The 22,003-nt window shown below is 41.6% G+C and overlaps 1 protein-coding gene across 1 annotated transcript in view; it reads left to right on the forward strand.

The window, feature by feature from the left end:
* The window catches only part of myo10 (myosin X), a 338,767-nt gene that overhangs the window by 204,554 nt on the left and 112,210 nt on the right, over window positions 1-22,003 (forward strand). The window contains exons 20-23 of the mRNA XM_060824560.1: window positions 5,124-5,248; window positions 9,714-9,828; window positions 14,187-14,293; window positions 14,598-14,810. Of these exons, the coding sequence (XP_060680543.1) occupies window positions 5,124-5,248; window positions 9,714-9,828; window positions 14,187-14,293; window positions 14,598-14,810 (560 nt within the window). The remainder of the gene's footprint in view (window positions 1-5,123; window positions 5,249-9,713; window positions 9,829-14,186; window positions 14,294-14,597; window positions 14,811-22,003) is intronic.

Consider the following 22,003-nt stretch of genomic DNA (forward strand, 5'->3'; position numbering starts at 1 on the left):
GAAGAGGGTTACCTCGGATTACAACAGGATCTGGACCAGATGGGCCAATGGACTGAGAATTGGCAGATGGAGTTTAATTCCAATAAATGCGAAGTGCTGCATTTTAGGAAAGCAAATCTTAGCAGGATATATACACTTAATGATAAGGTCCTAAGGAGTGTTGCTGAACAAAAAGACCTTGGCGTGCAGGTTCATAGCTCCTTGAAAGTGGAGTCGCAGGTAGATAGAATAGTGAAGAAGGAGTTTGGTATGCTTTCCTTTATTGGTCAGAGTATTGAGTACAGGAGTTGGGAGGTCATGTTACGGCTGAACAGGACATTGGTTAGACCACTGTTGGAATATTGCGTGCAATTCTGGTCTCCTTCCTATCGGAAAGATGTTGTGAAACTTGAAAAGATTCAGAAAAGATTTACAAGGATATTGCCAGGGTTGGAGGATTTGAGCTATAGGAGGAGGCTGAACAGGCTGGGGCTGTTGTCCCTGGAGCATCGGAGGGTGAGGGATGACCTTTATAGAGGTTTACAAAATTATGAGGGGCCTGGATAGGGTAAATAGGCACAGTCTTTTCCCTGGGGTCGGGGAGTCCAGAACTAGAGGGTTTAGGGTGAGAGGTGAAAGATATAAAAGAGATCTAAGGGGCAACTTTTTCACACACAGGGTGGTACGTGTGTGGCATGAGCTTCCAGAGGAAGTGGTGGAGGCTGGTACAATTGCAACATTTAAAAGGCATTTGGATGGGTATATGAATAGGAAGAGTTTGGAGGGATATGGGCTGGGTGCAGGCAGGTGGGATGAGATTAGGTTGGGATATCTGGTCGGCATGAACAGGTTGGACCGAAGGGTCTGTTTCCATGCTGTACATCTCTATGACTCTAAGTAGAAAATTTTGCAGACACCTTGAGTTCTCAATGACTGCCTGTCCTACTGGCTTTCCCATGAGGCATCATTTGAGAGACTGAGAGAAAAAGATTCTTCTAGTTCTGCAGTTAGAAATCAACTTTTTTTTTACTCTTTCTTTTCTATCCAAAAGTGGTTGCTTGAACCTCAGTTCATTTGTTTCTTCTCAGGTCTAACTTTTTTATTTTTCAAGCTGGATAAATTTCACAAACTCTCTCATTTCCATCGTGTAACTTGTCTATCAAACAAACAGCAAATACCAATCCGAGTTTCAGTGCCTTTTTTGATAAAGTAATTCTTGACGAGTTCTTGTTTATTGATGGTATTGTGAGCTGGCTTACCTGTGTAGCCATTTTAAGTTGGTGTCTTTGTCCTTTTTAAAATATGGGCGGCACGGTGGCACAGTGGTTAGCACTGCTGCCTCACAGCGCCTGAGACCCGGGTTCAATTTCCGACTCAGGCGACTGACTGTGTGGAGTTTGCACGTTCTCCCCGTGTCAGCGTGGGTTTCCTCCGGGTGCTCCGGTTTCCTCCCACAGTCCAAAGATGTGCAGGTCAGGTGAATTGGCCATGCTAAATTGCCCATAGTGTTAGGTAAGGGGTAAATGTAGGGGTATGGGTGGGTTTCGCTTCGGCGGGTCGGTGTGGACTTGTTGGGCCGAAGGGCCTGTTTCCACACTGTAAGTCTAATCTAATCTAATCTATTTAATCAAAGAAAATTTCAGGCATTGAATTCAAATGATGGGAAATCGATAATAGGCAGATAAGTAGCAAAAACTTTGGAGTTTTCTGTGGACAAATGTGAAATTGTCCACTTGGCAGGAAGATTAGAAAAGGTGCTTATTGTTTACATAGGGAGAGATTGCACAATTCTGTGTTACAGAGGAAACATGAATCACAATAAGTTGCACATGGCTAGTGATTTGGAAAGGAAATGGAATGTTGGCTTTTATTGCAAGAGGAACAGAATTATAAAGTTAGGGATGCTTTGCTACCATTGTCAGGCCATGATGAGAGACGACATTTCGAGTACTATGAGCAGTTTTAGTCATCTTGCTTAATAAAAGACACAAGGGGATTGGAGCAGTTCAGGGAAGGTGCACTCAACTGAATGTTGGGGTGAGGACATTATGTTATAAGGAAAGTGTGAGCAGGTTGGACCTATATCCAGTGATATTCAGAAAAATGAAGGTTACATTATTAAAAAAAAAGGGACCTGATAGAGTTAATGCTGATCAAATGTTTTCCTAGTACTTTTTGCCTAGGGACACAGTTTAAAAAAAATGTCAAGGTGAAAATAATTATTTTTTGGGGTCATGAGTGTGTGATGCACTCAGCATTGCATGGAGAGTTTTGAATACTTTTAGAAAAGAATTACATGGATTTTTTTTTATTTTGCTTCTTCATTCACGAATGTCAAAGAGTAGTGGGGATAGGCAGAAAATGGGTTGAGGCTGCATCTGCTTATTTTGAGTGTCAAAGTATGCTTCACAAATCACTTGAAATAATTTACTATTCGTCCCTCCGATTAGGGTCGAGAAGTTTTAGGGATCTGGATAACCTAGCCTTGACCTCATTGGTGGATTCCACAACTGCCCATTTACAATAAGGCAATTGAGAAACTCTTGCAAATGGCAGAATGCCAAAGTGACTGGTTCTCTCATACTGACAATTGGCACATATTTTGGATGGTGAACAGTATTGCGATATGTATTACATTTCCGATTTTTGTTGATGTGTCAGCCCTGCTCATGATGAACAAGATGATGTAATAGAATAGAATAGAATGACATTTGACTTAAGTTTTGAGGTGCTGAGGCTCATATAATGAAGAGCCAGACAAACTTTACCAAGGTAAAATTGCAATTTTATAATTTAATTTAATTTTGAACTTTTTGCTCGCTAAATTAATTTCACAGTACAGGGTTGTTCAGTTTTCAAGATGCAACGCAAGTGAAGCAAACGCTGTGACCAAAAGGGCTTCTGTGTGTCAGAAATGCCATTGATCATGCAAATTAAATTGCTGTTTTTCGTGTTGCCTTAGAAACTGGAAAGAGATGGCTATGCAGGTCTTGACAATAGCTTCATTGGGGGACGTGAAATTCCAACAGATCACAAGAGTCGATTTATTATGTGGACGCGTGGAGTAGCTGTAAAACCTTCAGCTCACCACGCTGTTTCTCAACACCACATTTTATTTTAAAAAGTCAGGAAATCATTTGGCACATGAAATTAAATGTCTAAGTTAAAGCTTGTGCAATCCAAACCCAATTACAGCCTGTTAGGAAAGGCCACTTTGGTTATCTTTGATCCAGGCTACATTGACTTCCTCTTGGCAGGAAAAGCAGTTAAGTAAACATGGTCCAGCTGTGATATGGTCAGATGGAGCTGAAATACCAGCCCCTCTGGGACTTTTAGAACTGATTTGTAATGCTGCTACTTCACAAATGTGAAGGTATGTGTGTGCTGCTGGCCATACAAAGAGCAATGTTAATATAAATAAGGAGAAACTTTGGCTTTGTTTGAATAAGATGGCATGTTGACATGTAGTAGTTGGGAAGAATTGTAGCTTACATGCCTTTATTTTCCAATGAAAAGAATGTCAGTTGGTGTACGTTAATATCTGGTGATGGTGCAACAGTTCCAACACTGTTTATATCTGTTTCCACAATGTTCAACCACTTTCACTTCTACAAGATCATAAATATATACGAAAATACTTTGTCATCGATCGATATCATTGATACATTGGTCAAATCCTTTCTTCATTACAAGATTGTTCCCCTCTTTTGTTAGATTAGGAAATAGCATAATATGAATTCTGTTAACAGTGAACAGCATAATATGAATTCTATTTTAATTTGTTGTGGTAGCCATCATAGTAGTACAATGTCTGGATTAAGTAAAAGTCCATTTGAGAAGTTACTAGCACATGGTGTATGAAACTTTCCTTTCATGTATGCAAGGCTTTTTGTAACACTTATGACCAGTGAAAGGTTAATTTTATCAAGTGGTCAAAGGTACATTTCTAAAATAGCTATTTCAATGTGGTAAGCTAAACGGGCCCAGAAGAACATGCATTTTCTTGTAATTTTAAGTACTTTTAATGAATGTCTGATTTTAAAATATTTTTCCTTGTCCAACATTTTCCACTCGAAGGCAGTGATGTATGCTAAGATTCCATGGCAGTTGCTGTCCTCCGGCAGTTTATTATTTCATGTTTGAGACAATAAAGTAAGCAACAGTGTGCTCATAAAAAAATTGTGCTTTCTGTGGCTTGTCAAATGTGCGTGTAAACTTCCAGCAAGAATTGCTGCATAGCAGTTAGGAAGAGGGAGCTTCATGAGTTACATCTTTGTCCTCATTGAGAGAATAGCAATGAGGCCAATTATAATGACTCAATTGTAAGCTGAAAAATCAAGTCTGATTCATCTTCTGTGATGATACCAGGGCTTTAAAAAGTGTATTTTGTCCTTTTTATTTTATGAAGAAAGGTTGATGCAGAGGTGAAGAGCAGTCTGCACAAAGCCAATCATATAAACAGCTTGTGAGGCTGTGGTTTTCTTTCAAACAGTTGGAACAACAGAAACAGCCTGACTGGGTGGAGCTAAGCTACCACAGAAAGACAATTTTTTTTTTAGTTTTAGCTCTTTGCAGTTACTGGAGTCTTGAAGCTGGATGTGAAAGTCCTTATTCCTCTGTCTCTTTTACAGCTAAAAACTGGATTCTCTTCCTGTTTGTATGTGAGACAATCTGTTTTACTGAATTTGCCTTAGCCAACAGTGTGCTTCTGCTATGTTACTGTATTGGAATATTTAATTAGTAGTTAAAACATCTATTTTTTTTAAACATTTCAATTGAGTTTAGAAACAAATGGACAGATTAGCAATAGACAGCATGGTTTTGTGCAGGGGAGGTTGTGCCTCACTAACTCGATTGGGTTTTTTGAGGAGATGACAAAGATGATTGAGGGAAAAGCAGTTGATATTGTCCATGTGGACTTCACTAAGGACAATATCCCTCATGACAGACTGGTACAAAAGATGAAGTCAGGTGGTATCAAGGGTGCGCTGACAAGATGGATACAGAGCTGCCTAGGTGACAACCTTCAAATGACCAGAGAATGATTAACAATGATTATTTCCCATTGCTGCAGTGTGATTGTATGAATTTGTGCTGCTTAATACTTGTTTAATGTCTTTTATTCTGATTTTCTTTGTATTCAGATGCCAGATCAGTTTGACCAAACAATTGTGCTAAACCAGCTGAGATATTCAGGAATGTTGGAAACTGTGAAAATACGACGAGCTGGATTTCCAATCCGGAGGCAGTTCCAGGACTTCTGTGCAAGGTGTTCTTTGTTGATCATGAGTATATGATAGTATTGCAACTTCTGTGTTTTGGAAATTTATTCAATATGGAGTTATCTCAGATGAGCTTTAGCGAAGTAACTTGTTTACCAGTGAACTATGCAAGGCATTTCACAGGAAATACTTTAGACAGGTTGGTACAATTACAACATTTAAAAGGGATGCATATGTTGATGAATAAGGAGGGTTTAGAGGGATATGGGTCAAATGCTGGCAAATGGGACCAGGTCAGATTTGGATGTCTGATCAGCACCTCCAGAACAATAAGAGATGAGTAATAAATACTGGTCTCACCAGTGACACTCCTATCCCATGAACATTTTATTTTTAATTAAATGAGCTAAATGTGATGTTGAGATGGGTCATTCACTTGGCACCTTTGGAGAGGCAAACTTAATGAAACATTCAAGATTCTCTGAGGGTTTGACAGTGTCGATATGGAATGTTGTTTTGATTATAGGAGAACCTTGGATGAGTGGAGGTATGCTAACTGGAAGGAGCCATCCATTCAATTCCCGCCTCAGGCGACTGTGTGGAGTTTGCACGTTCTCCCCGTGTCTGCGTGGGTTTCCTCCGGGTGCTCCGGTTTCCTCCCACAGTCCAAAGATGTGCGGGTCAGGTGAATTGGCCATGCAAAATTGCCTGTAGTGTTAGGTAAGGGGTAAATATAGGGGGTATGGGTGGGTTACGCTTCGGCGGGTCGGTGTGGACTTGTTGGGCCGAAGGGCCTGTTTCCACACTGTAATCTAATCTAAATCTAATAAAGAGGACTCTCTTCTGTTCAAAATAGTGAACCTGTAGAGTTACTTAGCACAGAAGTGTTCTGGCTGGGAAGTTGAGTATATGTAAGGCTGAAAATGTGTTGCTGGTTAAAACAGCAGGTCAGGCAGCATCCAAGGAACAGGAAATTCGACGTTTAGGGCCAGAGCCCTTCATCAGGAATGAGGAGAGGGTGCCAGGCAGGCTAAGATAAAAGGTAGGGAGGAGGGACTTGGGGGAGGGGCGATGGAGATGTGATAGGTGGAAGGAGGTCAAGGTGAGGGTGATAGGCCGGAGTGGGGTGGGGGCGGAGAGGTCAGGAAGAGGATTGCAGGTTAGGAGGGCGGTGCTGAGTTCAAGGGAATCGACTGAGACAAGATGGGGGGAGGGGAAATGAGGAAACGAGGAAACTGGAGAAATCGGAGTTCATCCCTTGTGGTTGGAGGGTTCCCAGGCGGAAGATGAGGCGCTCTTCCTCCAACCGTCGTGTTGTTATGTTCTGGCGATGGAGGAGTCCAAGGACCTGCATGTCTTCGGTGGAGTGGGAGAGAGAGTTAAAGTGTTGAGCCATGGGGTGGTTGGGTTGGTTGGTTCGGGCGTCCCAGAGGTGTTCCCTGAAGCGTTCTGCAAGTAGGCGGCCCGTCTCCCCAATATAGAGGAGGTCACATCGGGTGCAGCGGATGCAATATATGATGTGTGTGGAGGTGCAGGTGAATTTGTGGCGGATATGGAAGGATCCCTTGGGGCCTTGGAGAGAAGTAAGGGTGGAGGTGTGGGTGCAAGTTTTGCATTTCCTGCGGTTGCAGGGGAAGGTGCCGGAAGTGGAGGTTGGGTTGGTGGGGGGTGTGGACCTGACGAGGTAGTCACGAAGGGAGTGGTCTTTGCGGAACAAAGGCTGAGATGGGCAGATTTTTTTCTTAATCACTAAGAAAATCAATGGTTATGAAGAAATGGGAAAGTGCAGTTAATGATCATCAGATCAGTTTTGACCTCATGGAATGGCAGCGAAGATTTGAAAAGTTGAATAACCTCCTTTTGCTCCTATGTCTAAAGTCGTATGTTTAGTTGATGGAAAATTTGAAAATATCATTATCTTGTTTCAGAAAGTTCTTCGGCTAAGCCCAGCAATTAAATCTAGCTAGTTGTACTTCTCTGGGAAGCTTCCAGAACAGTTATCTGGAATTGAATTAGTCACACAGTGGAAAAGGTCAATTGATTAGGGAGCAGCAGCATGGATTTCTCAAGGGGGAATCCAGTTTAACTAACTGGCTATGGATTTTGAAGGTTCAATGACAGTAACAATTTGATGTCTTCGTGGATTTCCCGAAAACATGTGAGACAATGCCAGACAACATTTGTGAAAGAAGCCTTGGATTAAAAGGGACAGAATAACATGGATACAAAATTGACTGAGTGATAGCAAACAAGCAGTGGGGAATGGATATTTTTGGGTCAATTTTGAGAACCTTCCTTTTCCTGCTCTATATTAATGATCTCAGGTGAGCAGGGGATAATTTTAAAGTTTGCGAAGGACGCAAAACTTGAGAAAGCTAAATTGTAAGGAAGATCATGTAGAATTCCAAAAGGACATAGACAAGTTAATAGAGTGCATAAATTTGTCACAAATGGAGTTCCACGCAGAAAAATGTGGGATGATGCTTTTTGATAGGAAGAACATTGAAAGAAATATAAAATTGGGAATACAAATGTGGTGCAGGAGCAGGGGGGAACCTGGATATATATGTGTGTATAGATGTCTGAAGGTGGCTGGACACATTAAAAGAGCAATTGATAAAGCACACAGTTTGTATTAATAGGACTGAGTACAGGAAAAAGGAGGTAGTGTTGAATTTGGATAAGACACTTGTGAGACTTCAGCTGGAGTATTATGTACAGTTCCGAGTGTCATGTTATTGAAAAATGTGAGTACATTGCAGAGAGAGCAGAACCAATTTGAGAATGTTTTCAATGGTGGGAATTTTCAATTATGAGGAAACATTGAAGATGTTAGGACTGTTCTCCATGGAGAGAAGAGTACTAAGAGGAGATCTGATATCATCATTTTCTAAATCATAAGGGGCCTAGAAAGAATAGATAGCAGAAACTGTTCTTGCTCACAAAAGTAAAGCACAGATTTCAATTGGTTTGTAAAAGAAGCAAATGCGAGATGAGAGACTACTTTTAGACTCAGCAAGTATTTTTAGGATATGGATTGCAGTGCCTTGGAACTGTTGTGCAGAGAAGTTCAATTGAGACATTCAAAATGTATTGAATGATGATTTTGATAAAAATGATATTCAAAGATATGAGTCAAAGCAAGGGGTAACCATCTTTATTGCAAGAGCCAGTGCAGACATGATGGGCTGAATGACCCCCTGCATCATAACACGTGATTCTGTGATGTCATTTTAATCAGATTATATAATCAAGGTTTTCATACAATGCGGGCTTTAAACTTATATGCATTAGGCAATTTTCTTTCAATAAATCCTGATAAGAACATAAAGTAGCAAAAGAAGGTATTTTGAAGGATCATGGCTAAACAAAACATTAATGTTACATTCATTCCCTATCCCAAATCCCTTGATTCCCATGATTTCCAAAGCACGCTTAGTCTGAATTTTGAACAGACTCATCAACTTAGCCTCCATAAACTCCTTTATCAAATACAACTTCTCAGTTATAAAATTGTGTGGTTCTCTCATCATTTTGCAAAGAGTATATATTGGAAAAATATTAACAGGTGCAGAGGGCATTCAAGAGTACATACTTCTGGAGCTGTGTTCATACAAAGTTATTATAATTTTAAAAAGCTTTTCCTTGAGATTTTTTATGCCTTGATGGTTTGTGACTGGCAAAAGAAATCCTTTTATAAAGTTGCCATCTCATTGAAGAGGCTCCTGGCTAATTCGCATTTCGTAACGTGCTGGGAAAAGTCTGCTCACATTTGGACAGCTGTGACAAACATCACCATAGCAACCGAGTCAATGCACAACATTCTGAAGCAATCAACATAATCCTAACTAAAGCAACTCTAGCTCCCAGTGAACTAAGATCCTTTATTTTTTTTTAAAAAGTTCAAAGATCCTGATCAGAATCGGCATCTTCACCAAAAATGAACCAGTTCTTCATTTGGTCCTTTCATATCTGTCTTTAAAATCTATTGAATTTATTTGTATTGGAGAAGCTTCGTTTACAGATGACCGTATTATCTGCGGCAAAAGGTTTACCTCTGTCGACCCGCAGTGTCTGTATTTAAAGCTTTCCTGGGAAGTCTGGAATACTGTCTATTAATCCTTTGGAGACCGTGCATTTAAAGTAAGAGGGGGAAAGTTCAAAGGAGATGTGAGGCGCAAGTAGTTTTACACAGTGTCGGTGTCTGAAACACGCTGCCGGTGTAGTGGTGGAGGCAAATATGATCGGAATGTTTAAGGGGCTTTTAGATAAATACATGAATAAGCTAAGAATGGAGGGAAACGGACCAGGGATTGGTTTAATTACTGGGCTAGACTGTTCCATGTATGTTGTATCTAACCCACTTGTGTCAACTCTAACTTCATTAGTTACAGTGAATGATCAACTGTCTCCTGTGAAAGTTTTAAGCAACTGTATTGAAGATCCAAGAGAAAATTTTGGATAAGAGGAGTGGGATAGAAGAAAATGAGCTGTTTTTGGTTTTCTCCTTAGATATAAAATCTTGATGAGGAACCTCTCGCTACCTGATGATTTGAAGGCAAAGTGTGCTGCATTACTTTATTGCTATGACAACACTAACACGGATTGGCAGCTCGGGAGAACAAAGGTAAACTGGTTTTCTCCCCTCTGCATGATGTTCTGTCATCCAGTGAATATCAGAAAAATGACTTTTTTGATTTTTTTTAATCATTATTGGGAATTGACTGTTCTAGCAAACCTTTTCCTCACAACTTTTCCATAAGCATATTCTGTTTAGCAGCACAGTCTTTTATGATTGATTTACTCAGTATTTTGGTCAATTAAACACACATTACTCTCTTATCAAACCTTTTCTGGTTTTCTACTTCGCCCAAAGCGTTAATTGGTTAATTTAAAACATCAGAACCCATATGATCAAATGTTATTAGACTCTCTCTTAAACATTTATTTGTTTATTTTCATATTGTCAAGACTTGTCAAATTTGAAGGGAATTGCTGTCATGGGACAATTAACTTGTAATTTTTTTGTGGTCCATACCAATATTCTGATGCCAAGGTCAGCCATTAACATTGTCAAATGCTTGGTTATTGATAAACACAGATCTTGTGTGTCATTCAATAATACAAATACGGATTCCCATCACTGAGAATAGTACAGATTTGGAAATGAAAGAGTATCAGCTAAGATCAGCTGCTGTACAAACGAGTAAGTGTGGAGATCAATTATAAAATCGTCGTAACTTGCAGCACTGAAAGTGACCGCTCAGTCTGTCATGTGTCTTTGAAAAGTATTTACAATTACTCCCACATCTTCACATACTGCTTAGAAACTTTAGGTTCCTTATCCTCAAGTACCCAAGTTCAGTATGCATGGGCAGAGAGCACTTGCAATATTCACTAATCCTCTGATAACCTACATAAAAGGTGTAGAACTAATTAGAGAGCAGAAAGGGGATTCACACATGGAGGTGGTAGGCATGGCTGAAGTGTGCAATGAATACTTAGTATCTGTCTTCAGCAAAGAGGGAGATGTTATCCAGGTCATGGTAACTAAGGAGAAAACTGTTTCACTAGAAGGGTTGAAAATTGATAAGCAAGATGTGTTGGATAGACTGTTGTTACTGACGGTCGGCAGGGCGCTAGGACTGGATGTGTTGGATAGACTGTTGTTACTGAAGGTCGGCAGGGCGCTGGGACTGGATGTGTTGGATAGACTGTTGTTAGAAAGTCGGCAGGGCGCTGGGACTGGATGAGTTAGATAGACTTGTTAGAAAGTCGGCAGGGCGCTGGGACTGGATGTGTTAGATAGACTGTTGTTACTGAAAGTCGACAGGGTACAGCGACTGGATGCGATTCGTCCAAAAATTTTGAAGCAAGTGAGAATGGAGATTGCAGGGGCACTAGCCACATTTGTTCAGTCTTCCTTAGACTTAGGGGAGGTGGCAAAAGCCTGGAACATCGCAAGCATTCCAGGTTTGTTCAAGATGTTTGTGAAGACGATGACAGCAATTACAGACCAGTGGTCGGGAAGCAATTGCTCGCGATAGAGTTAGTAGTCACGTGGAAAAAGATGAGCTGAATTAGAAAGGGTTAGCATTGGTTATGAAAGTGGAAGTCATGTTTAACCTATTGGAGTTTTTTGAAGACATAACAGACACAATAAGGGCGTATGTGGATATCCAGAAGGTGTTTGATAGAGTGCCGCACATCAGGCCGTTAAGAACAGTTATAGGTTATTGAACAAAAGCAACAGAAGCATCAGGGAAACAGGAAAATTGGTGAGTGAAAGCAAACAGAGGGTCCTGATCAACAAATATTTTTTTTCCAGCAGTGAGTGGATTTCTCTGGGGTCTGTATCGGGTACCTTGCTTCTCCTGATGTATTTTAATGATCTCGATCTTGATGTTCACAGAACAATTTCAAGGTTTGCAGATCTTGTGCAACTTGTAAATTTGAGAGGGGAACTATGTATAACTTAAAAGGATATCAACAAATTGGTGGTTAGATGGGTACAGTACAGAGAAGTGTTGAGGGTAGGAGGAATATTTGAAAGACATTATAAATTAGTGGGTACAATTCTTTATGGCCTATAGCAGCAGGGCTGTGTTTATGTGTTTGGACCACCAAAGGTGGCTGGAGACCAATTACAGACAACACACTAAATGTATTTCAGTCATAAATTTCTAGAGAATAGGGAGAGTGCAGGAGCATAGCATTGACAGACTCAGAGTCATGGAGATGTACAGCATGGAAACAGACCCTTCGGTCTAACTTGTCCACGACAACCAGATATCCTAAATTATCTAGTTCCTTTTGTCATCTCCTAGCCCATATCCCTCCAAGCCCTTCCTATTCACATACCCATCCGGGTGCCTTTTATGTTGTGGTTGTGCCAGCTTCCACGACTTCCTCTGGCGTCTCGTTCCATACACATACCAGCCTCTGTGAAAACATTGCCCTTAGGTCCCTTTCAAATTTTTTCCCTCTCACTCTAAATCTATGCTGTCTAGTTCTGGACTCCCCCATTCCAGGGAAAAGACCTTGTCTATTTACCGTATCCGTGCCCCTCATGATTTTATAAAGTCATTTCTCAGCCTCCACTCCAGAGAAAACAGTCCCAGCCTGTTCAGCCTTTCCCTATAACTCAAATCCTCCCAACCCTGGAATTGTCCTTGTAAATCTTTTCAGAGCCCTTTCAAGTTTCATAACATCCTTCCGATAGGAAGGAGATCAGAATTGCATGCAATATTCCAAAAAATAAGCATAAGAAAGCATTCGATGAGGGGCAAAGGTAGGGTGGACATGAAGAAACAGTTTCCTTTGATGGAAGGACCAATATGTGTGGCACAGTGGCTCAGTGGTTAGCACTGCTGCCTCACAGCACCAGGGACCCAGGTTTGATTCCAGCCTCTGGCGACTGTCTGTGTGGAGTTTGCACATTCTCCCCGTGTCTGCGTGGGTTTCCTCTGGGTGCTCTGGTTTCCTCCCACAGTCCAAAGATATACAGGTTAAGTGAATTGGCCATGCTCAATTGCCCGTAGTGTTAGGTGCATTAGTCAGGGGTAAATGTCGTGGAATGGGTCTGGTGGGTTGCTCTTCGGAGGGTCAGTGTGGACTTGTTGGGCCGAAGGGCCTGTTTCCACACTGTAGGGAATCTAATCTAATCTAATCTATTCTAACCAGGGGCATAGACTTAAGGAGATGTGAGAAGAAACCTTTCATGCAAAGGGTGGTGGGAATCTGGAATTCTCTGCCAGTAGGATGGTAGATGCAGAAACCCGCATAACATGTTAGAAGTGTTTAAATGTGCACTTGTGACACCAAGGTATAAAAGGCTAATGGCCAAGTGCTGGAAAATGGAATTTGAATAGTAGGTGGTTATTTTTGACAGGTGCAGAATCAATAGGCCGAAAGGTCTGATTCTGTGCTAGACTCTATGACCTAATGTGCACTTTGGAGAGAATGCAGTCATTTATAAGAATTCTTCCAGTGATGTGACATTTCAGCTAAGAGTATAGTTTGAAGAAATTGTGGCTGTTCTTGAAAATCATGAGGGCAGCTGAGTGGAATAGATAGGCAGGAACGTCCCACTTGTAAAAGGGTCAAGAGCCAAAGCCAGCAAATGTGAAATGGGGAGAAAACCTTTTAACTGACTGAGTATGAATTTAACTGCCTGAAGCTGTGGTGGAGGGAGATTGAGTTGATGCATTTAAGAGTATTGAATGAATATTTTGATGGAAGTAATGTGCAAGGGTATCCAGGGTGAAAAAGCAGGCGAATGCAATTGGTAAAGTTACTCATTTGATTAGATTCCCTACAGTGTGGAAACAGGCCTAACAAGTCCACACCAACCCTCTGAAGAGTTACCCGCCCAGACCCATTTCCCTCTGACTAATGCACCTAGCACTATGGCCAGTTCACCTGATCTGTACATCTTTGGATTCTGGGAGGAAACCCACGCAGACGCGGGAAGAATGTGCAAACTCCACCTAGAGAGTCGCCTGAGACTGGAATCGGACCCAGGTCCCTGGCGCTGTGAGGCTGCAGTGCTAACCACTGTGCCGTCGCGCTACTCGACAATGGGAGGAGCCTACTCCTGTACTTCAGCGTTTTTTTGCGTTTATGTGATATCAGAATCCCTTTAATGAATTATGACATACATATTTTTAAATCAATCTAACATTATTTTAGGTTTGCAGTCAATTTGAATTGTGTCAATATAAATTATTTAGCCAATCTATATGCACATGCAAGTTAGTTAATATTATGATACAGACAATAACTGAGAAATCCCAAGTGGTTTCCCATTAAACAGTTATGAAACATTCTCCTTTGTCTTTTCAAAATCTATGTCATGAAATCTAAGAATGGTGTGATAAGTATAACAGGAAATAACTATTATTCCATCTGACACAAACACAAAAGCAGAACTGACTTTTGATTGGTGGAGAGTTACATGTCTTGCATTTATCATGCTCTATGTAGGTTTTCATACGGGAGTCTCTTGAGCACAGGCTGGAAAAAGAACGTGAAATTGAGGTTTGCAAAGCTGCTATGATAATACAGGCTTATGTCCTTGGTTATTTGGCAAGGTAAGGATTGAACATTTTGAATGGGAGAGCAAAGTTTATTTTATAATATTTGCCTAGCTTGAATTTGCTTACATTTTATTGGTAAAGTAAGACCATGTTCTAACTAAATGAAGCAGAGTAACTTGATATGATGATTTCTTCTGTAGTAACATGCGACTCGATGTATCATTCAATTATTCCAAAACGCATTTCCAATAACTTGGGTTTTGACGTGTTTAAGAAAATAAGTGCAATATGTATGTGTATGAACTCGAGTGCTGTCATATTACTGTACTTAACCAAACGATTTTCTCATACCGCATAGGAAACAATATAAAAAGGTTCTTCACATGGTTGTCATAATTCAGAAAAATTATCGTGCTTTCTTCTGGAGGAGGAGGTTCCAACGTATACGGAATTCCGCAATTATACTGCAGACTCAGCGACGAGGTCAACTGGCACGTAGGCATTATAAACAACTACTTGAAAATAAAATAAAGGAAGAAGAGATGCATAGAAACAAACTACAGGAAGAAAGGTATGATACAAGTCCTTACCACAGCTACGTTCAAATGCACTTTTACTTACTTTCAACAATAATATTTTATAAGGGGAAGCCATGAAACTTGAGTAAATGGTTACCAATGCTTCATATTGGCTGAAAACGTATTTCAATTACATGAGATTATGAAGTTTTTTTCTACTTACCACATGACAGTCAATTTTCCAGGAAAAGCATACATTCATTAGCATTGATGTTATAGTTCAGAAAATAGGCATTTTAAATCCATTCTAACACGGGTACTATTTAAAATATTTTGAGATGAATTTATAGTTTGCCAAATACTACCATCAAGACTCAGAAACTAATCTTAATTATACTATGGATTTACTACTGATGTACTGCTGAATATTTATAGCACTATTTTCTTACATTCCTATTACTGTGCTTTAAGAAGCTGGTTCCTCTGGTCATTGTTGGCTGGTTACAAAATCACTGTGAGTTGATTGTGTTTTATGACAATTGGCGATGTACGGTTGCCACTGGATTAACTTTAGTTCCTGATTTTTATTGGACACTAAATTCATCATTTACCATGTGTCCCTCAATAATTAGCCTGGGGCTCTGGATCCATGGATCTAATCCAGTGATATTGTCATCACATCAGTCCCTCCCCATGCTGTGTTGGTAACTCTGTTAGCACAAGTGAAAGGATCATGTGCCACAAGTAACTAAATTGGCCGCATTGTGGTGCAGTTGACCACAGATCTAGATTTTACCGTAAACGTCCACAAGACGACTGTCCTCCAACAATCTGGCCTGGCATTGTAGAGTGAATCCCTGATCATCAAAGTCCATAGGAATGCCTTGGAGAACATTCACCACTTCCAATACCTTGTCAGTGCCCTGCTGACCAAAGCAGCTATTGATGAAGAGATCCAGAACCCCTCCAGTATGGTAGCACAGCCTTCGGCAGCGTGAGGAAAATAATGTTCAAGAACAAGAGCAGATCCTACACCAAGGTCATGGTTTAGACCTTGTGGTGGTTCTTGCCCCCTCATACAGCTTTGAGATGTGGACTGTCTACAGCAGACATTTCAAGGCACTGGAGCAGTCCCACCAACTCTGCCTGCATGTGATTCTGTGTATTCTCTGCAAGGTAAGATGTCCTTGAGCCAACCTCCCCAGACTGGACGTACTGACCATGCTTGATGGGCGATGATGGGCTGGGCTCGTTTTCCACGTGACCAGTGCAAGACTCCCCAAGAAGGTGATCCATTGTCAGTGTTGAAATGGCAACTGGGCCCCACATGGACAGAGGAAGCACTTCAGTGATTCCCTCAAGGCTTCAGTTCCCACAGACACTTGAGAATCAACGGACCAGGATCATCCAAAGTAGAGGAGCAGCATCCGAGAAGGCATCAAGTACCTCAAGATTTGTCATTGGAGCAAAAGCGGAAGCCAGGCGAAAACAACGAAAGGAGCATGCTGCCACACCAAAGCCCCACCCACTCCTTCCTAGGACCACCTTTGCCCCAAGTGTAACAGAGCCTGCAGTAGCCATGCCTGTCTGTACAGCCACCAATGCACCTACCCTGAGAGGGGAAAAGGGACCTAATCTACAAGGAGCCACCAGTGATTGATTGACATAGATTTAATACTGATAGTGCATTACCCCTTCCCAAAGGTCCAACTACTGCCCTATCTTAATCTTGCAACAATGTGTTGAGCAGCAAAATGTGTTCCCATCAATGCTATTGGGAGGGAATATCAGCCAATTGGAAGTTAGTTGCTGACTAATACATGGCACCTGTCGAGATGAGAGAAGTCGCTTGGCTTATAGTATTGTTCATGTGTTGGATGACTTTATCCTGCTTGCTTGTAACCTTCTTGGCCTGCAATATGACTGGCAGCATGAACAGGTAGAAATGCATTTTCAGAAAGGGGCAAGGAAACACTGCAATTGATCATATAGTGATCATTCTTGTACATGTCATAGACATCACTCCTTTGGCTGTAGTAGGTGTTACTTGCAACACCAGAAAATAACACAAGACATGGAAACAGGAGTAGACTATACAACCTGACCAGCCTGCTCTGCCATTCATCCTGATTATAGCTGATCTTGTGATGCAGCTACACTTTACTGTCTGCTTCCCATGTCACTTGAATGCCTGAGATTCCAAAACTTTTTTTTTTAGTATTTGATGGGCTGTGGGCATTGCTTGCAAGGTCAACAGTTGTTGCTGATCCATAACTGTCTTGAACTGAATGACTTTCCAAGCCATTTCAGAGGACAGTTGAATCATCTTACATTACTGTGGTGACTAACAGACCGTTTGATTCCCTAAAGTCTGTACATCATTTGCAAGGCATTAGTCAGGAGTCTGATGGAATAGTCTCCATAGCCTCAATGAGTACACACCTGACAGCGTTCAAAACGCTTGACAGAATCCAGGACGTAACCGGCCTCTTGCCTTGCACCCCACCCACCACCTTGAACATTCTCAACTGTCGATGCACAGTGGCAGCAGTATGTACTATTTACAAGATACACATAATAACTCTCAAGGATCTTTTAAGAGCACCTTCAAAGGTCTGTGACACCTATCCCCTCGAAGGACAAGGACTGCAGAAACATGGGAATACTGCCATCTGCACGTTGGACATCAAATGGTAGACATGAGCAAGACACATCCCACGACTCTCTTAGCAACCTGCCCATGGATCAGTGATCTGTCAATCAGAACAACCCTTTAAACGCTCCTTTCCTCCTGAGAAATTTAACCCCATTTCCCTTGAGGACTTCTGATGTTCCATCGAGCAGCTAGACTTGGATGGGACCGTGTCCCAGTGGGTAGCAGCTGCTGCCTCACAGTGCCAGGGACCTCGGTTCAGTTTCAGCCTTAAGTAACAGTTGAGTTTTCACATTCTCCCCCTACCTGTGTGGATTTTCATCAGGTGCTCTGGTTTCCTCCCACAGTCCAAATTTGTGCAGGTTAAGCAGATTGGCCATGCTAAATTGCCCCTTAGTTGTGAAAGCTAGGTGGATTACTCATGGTAAATGCAAGATTACAGGGATGTGAGAGATCCAGTGGGATTCTCTTTTGGAGGGTTATGCAGACTCAATGGACCATATTGCCTCTTTTACACAGTAGGAATTCTATGATTCAATGATTTTATGGTGCTTCTGTCTGCCCTGAATATTCAGGTGTCTAGACTCTAGCTGAAACTGCCAAATAGTTGCCGGCCACCTGTCTGCTCTCTTATTTCATCTGATAACGTGCCATGGTATTTGCTAAGCTGCATTTTAGGGTCCAGAGTCCAATACAGTTCCAATTCCCCAGCTATACTTCTGTCAGTCTTCTCCTTATGGGTTTTATTTTGCCAAATTCCCAGCTGACTGAGTTGACAACTGTTCCTCATGAGCACTGAGCATGCACATGTTCTGAAGAGTCATCGACCTTTATGCTGAGTGAGCCTATTCTTTTGAGTGGAATTTCAGTCATGACAACAAAATAGGACTTTTAACTTCAGCCAAACAAAAGTGAGTTTTGCAGATGCTGGAGATCAGAGTTGAGGGTGTCGTGCTGGAAAAGCACGGCAGGTCAGTCAGCATCCGAGGATCAGGAGAATCAACATTTTGGGCAAAGGCCCTTCATCAGGAATGAGGCTGAAACCTCAGGGGTGGAGAGATAAATGGGAGGGGGGTGGAGCTGGAGGGGGGAGGCAGGGGAAGGTAGCTAAGAGTGCGTTGGTAGATGGCGGTGGGGGTAATGGTGATAGGTCGGAGGGGGAGGGTGGAGTGGATAGGTGGGAAGGATTAGATAGAGGATCTGGATTGGTGCAGGCTTGGAGGGTGGAAGGGTCTGTTCCTTTTCCTTTGTTGTTGTTGTTCAAGCTTTTAGCTGCAGCAGAGACAGCTGTATATATCTATTCAACAGCCCAAAACCCCAACTTAATCTGAAAACAAAACTAAAGTCCTGGGTCTGGGTAAGCCTGACTCCATCCATTCATGCTTCTTTTGTCTAATAAATAAGACTGCAGAAACTCAAAGCTTTTTAGCCACTGCTTCTGAAGCAGAAATTTTGACACCACTAGCAACGCCTCTCTGCAAGAGAAATAGCACTGAACAAATCCATCTAAAAGGCATAATACTGTCACAATACTGACTTGAACCACCTATGTTGAAAATGTTCATGGCTCCACATCCAGGCCTTTGATGCATATTATTAGCAAAGACTGCTACAGCCATTTGCTCAGATTGTCTTCTCAGAGTTTGTTTGAAGTTCCTCCTGGGCTGTTGTAAGTAGAAAGACCTCTCTCCTCTGATCCAACACCTGCACCAAGGCCTCTGGGAAACTTGGAACATGCTACCTGTGTTTTGGTGCTTTTTTTCCCCCATGTTGTTTCTGAGGAATATCTTCTGGCTAGCTACAATATCAGGCAAGAACTGGAGAATGTAGATTGCAGCTGGCCATTTGAGGGTAAATCCACATCTGTCACTTGGGGAATCTTTTAAAGACCAGTTGATTAGAACTCAGAACTAGCAAAAGCTGCTCTGGAGAATTTAAGCAAGTAAGGAGGGAGGGGTGGGACCCAGGGAAATACTGAGGGAAGAGATCAGTCTGAGACTGGTACAGTTGTTAAAGGGAGTATTTCAAACAGTCTGGGCAGGCAGGAACAAAGCAGAGAATAAGGTAGGACTGAAAAATTAACCTACATTTACTTCAATGCAAGAGGCCTAACAGGGAAGGCAGGTGAACTCAGGGCATGGTTAGGAACATGGGACTGGGATATCATAGCAATTACAGAAACATAGCTCAGGGATGAACAGGACTGGCAGCTTCATGTTTCAGGATACAAATGCCATAGAAAGGATAGAAAAAGGGGACAAGAGACGAGGAGGAGTGGCGTTTTTTTGATAAAGGATAGCATTACTGCTGTATTTGAGGAGGATATTCCTGGGAATACATTCAGGGAAATGTTTGGTTGGAGCTGTTAAATAAGAATGGGATGACCACCTTATTGGGATTGTATTAGAGATCCCTAATAGTCAGCTGGAAATTTAGAAACAAATTTGTAAGGATATCTCAGTTATCTGTAAGAATTATACGATGGTTAAAGTAGGGGATTTTAAATTTCCAAACATTAGACTGGGACTGCCTTGGTTTTGATGGAGAGGAATTTATTAAGTGTGTACAAGAAAATTTTCTGATTCAGTATGTGGATGTACCTACTAGAGAAGGTGCAAAACTTGACCGAATCTTGGGAAATAACGCAGGGCGAGGTGTCAGTGTGGGAGCACTTTTGCATAATTCTATTCATTTTAAAATAGTAATGGAAAAGGATAGACCAATCTAAAATTTGCAGTTTTAAATTGGAGGGAGGTTACTTTTGACGGTATTAGGCAAGAGTTTTCAAAAGCTGATTGGGGGCAGATGTTCGTAGATAAAGGGGCGGCTGGAAAATGGGAAGCCTTCAGAAATGGGATAACGAGAGTCCAGAGACAGATGTTCCCGTTAGGATGAAAAGTAAGGCTGATAGGGGTAGGGAATGCTGGATGACTAGAAAAATTGAGGTTTTTGTTAAGAAAAAGAAGGGAGTATATCTCCAGTCTGGACAGGAGAGATGGCAAGAAACCTTAGAGCACAATGGCAGTAGGAGTATACTTAAGAGAGAAATCAGGAGGGAGAAAAGAGGACATGAGACAGTTTTGGCAACTAGGATTAAGGAGAATCCAAAGGGTTTTTATAAATACATTAAGGACAAAAGAGTAACTAGGGAGGGAATAGGGCCCCTCAAAGATCAGCAAGGCAGCCTATGTCTGGAGCAGCTGTAGATGGGGGAGATACTAAACGAGTATGTTGCAACCGTGTTCACTGTGGAAGATATAGAATATAGGGAAATGGATGGTGACATCTTGAAACATGTCCATATTACAGAGGAGTAAGTGCTGGATGTCTTGGAATGAATGAAAGTGGGATAAATCCACAGGACCTGATCAGGTGTACCCTAGAACTCTGTGGGAAGCTAGAGAAGTGATTGCTGGGCCCCTTACTGAGATATTTGTATCATCGAATGTCACAGGTGAGGTGCCAAAAGACTGGAGGATGGCAAACGTGGTGCCACTGTTTAAGAAAGGTGAGAAGGAAAAGCCAGGGAAATATAGACTGGTGAGCCTGACATCAGGAAAGTTGTTGGAGAGAATCCTGAGGGACAGGGTTTGCATGTATTCAGAAAGGTAAGGACCAATTAGGAATAGTCAGTAAGACTTTGTGCGTGGGGAATCATGTCTCATTAACTTGATTGAGTTTTTTTGAACAAGTAACAAAAAAGATTGCTGAGGGCAGAGCAGTGGATGTGATCAATATGGACTTCAGAAAGGTGTTAGAGAATGTTCCCCATGGGGGACTGGTTAGCAAGGTTAGATCTCACGGAATACAGGGAGAACTAGCCATTTGGCTACAGAACTGGCTTAAAGGTTAAAAATAGAAGGTGGTAGTGCTTTTGAGACTGGAGGCCTGTGACTAGTGGAGTGCCACAAGGATCGGTGCTGGGCCCACTGCTTTTTGTCATTTATATAAATGACTTAGGTGTGAACATAGCAGGTATAGTTAGTAGGTTTGCAGATGACATTAATATTGGAGGTCTAGCGGATAGGGAAGAAGATTACCTCAGAGTACAATAGGATCTTGATCAGATCGGCCAATCAGCTGAGAAGTGACAGATGGAGTTTAGATTCGATTATATTTCCCGACAGTGTGGAAACAGGCCCTTCAGCCCAACAAGTCCACACCGACCCTCCGAAGAGGAACCCCCCCAGACCATTTCATTTTTGTTAACACATACTTTGTCTAATCTCATTAATGCTTTCCAAGTGTCCTTTTTTTTTTATATATATATTAGACTGTAGTGTTTTCCCCAACACTGATATTAGGCTACCTGGTCTGTAATTCTGTTTTCTTTTTCTGTTGCTCTTTTTTTAAATAGTGGGATAACATTTGCCAACTGACAATCAGAGAACTTTGAAAGATAAGCACCGATATATCCCGTGTTTCTCGGGCAATTCCTTTAGTATTTGAGGATGCAGATTACCAGGCCATAGGGATTTGTCAGCCTTTAATTGCATTAGTTTAATTAGCACCTTTTTTTCCTTAATTAACACTGACTTTCTTTGGTATCTCCCTCTCACTAGACCATTGGTTCCCTCACATGATTAGATTTTT

This window comes from Hemiscyllium ocellatum, chromosome 5 (genome assembly GCF_020745735.1).
Source record: "Hemiscyllium ocellatum isolate sHemOce1 chromosome 5, sHemOce1.pat.X.cur, whole genome shotgun sequence".
NCBI classification, from domain to species: Eukaryota; Metazoa; Chordata; class Chondrichthyes; order Orectolobiformes; family Hemiscylliidae; genus Hemiscyllium; species Hemiscyllium ocellatum.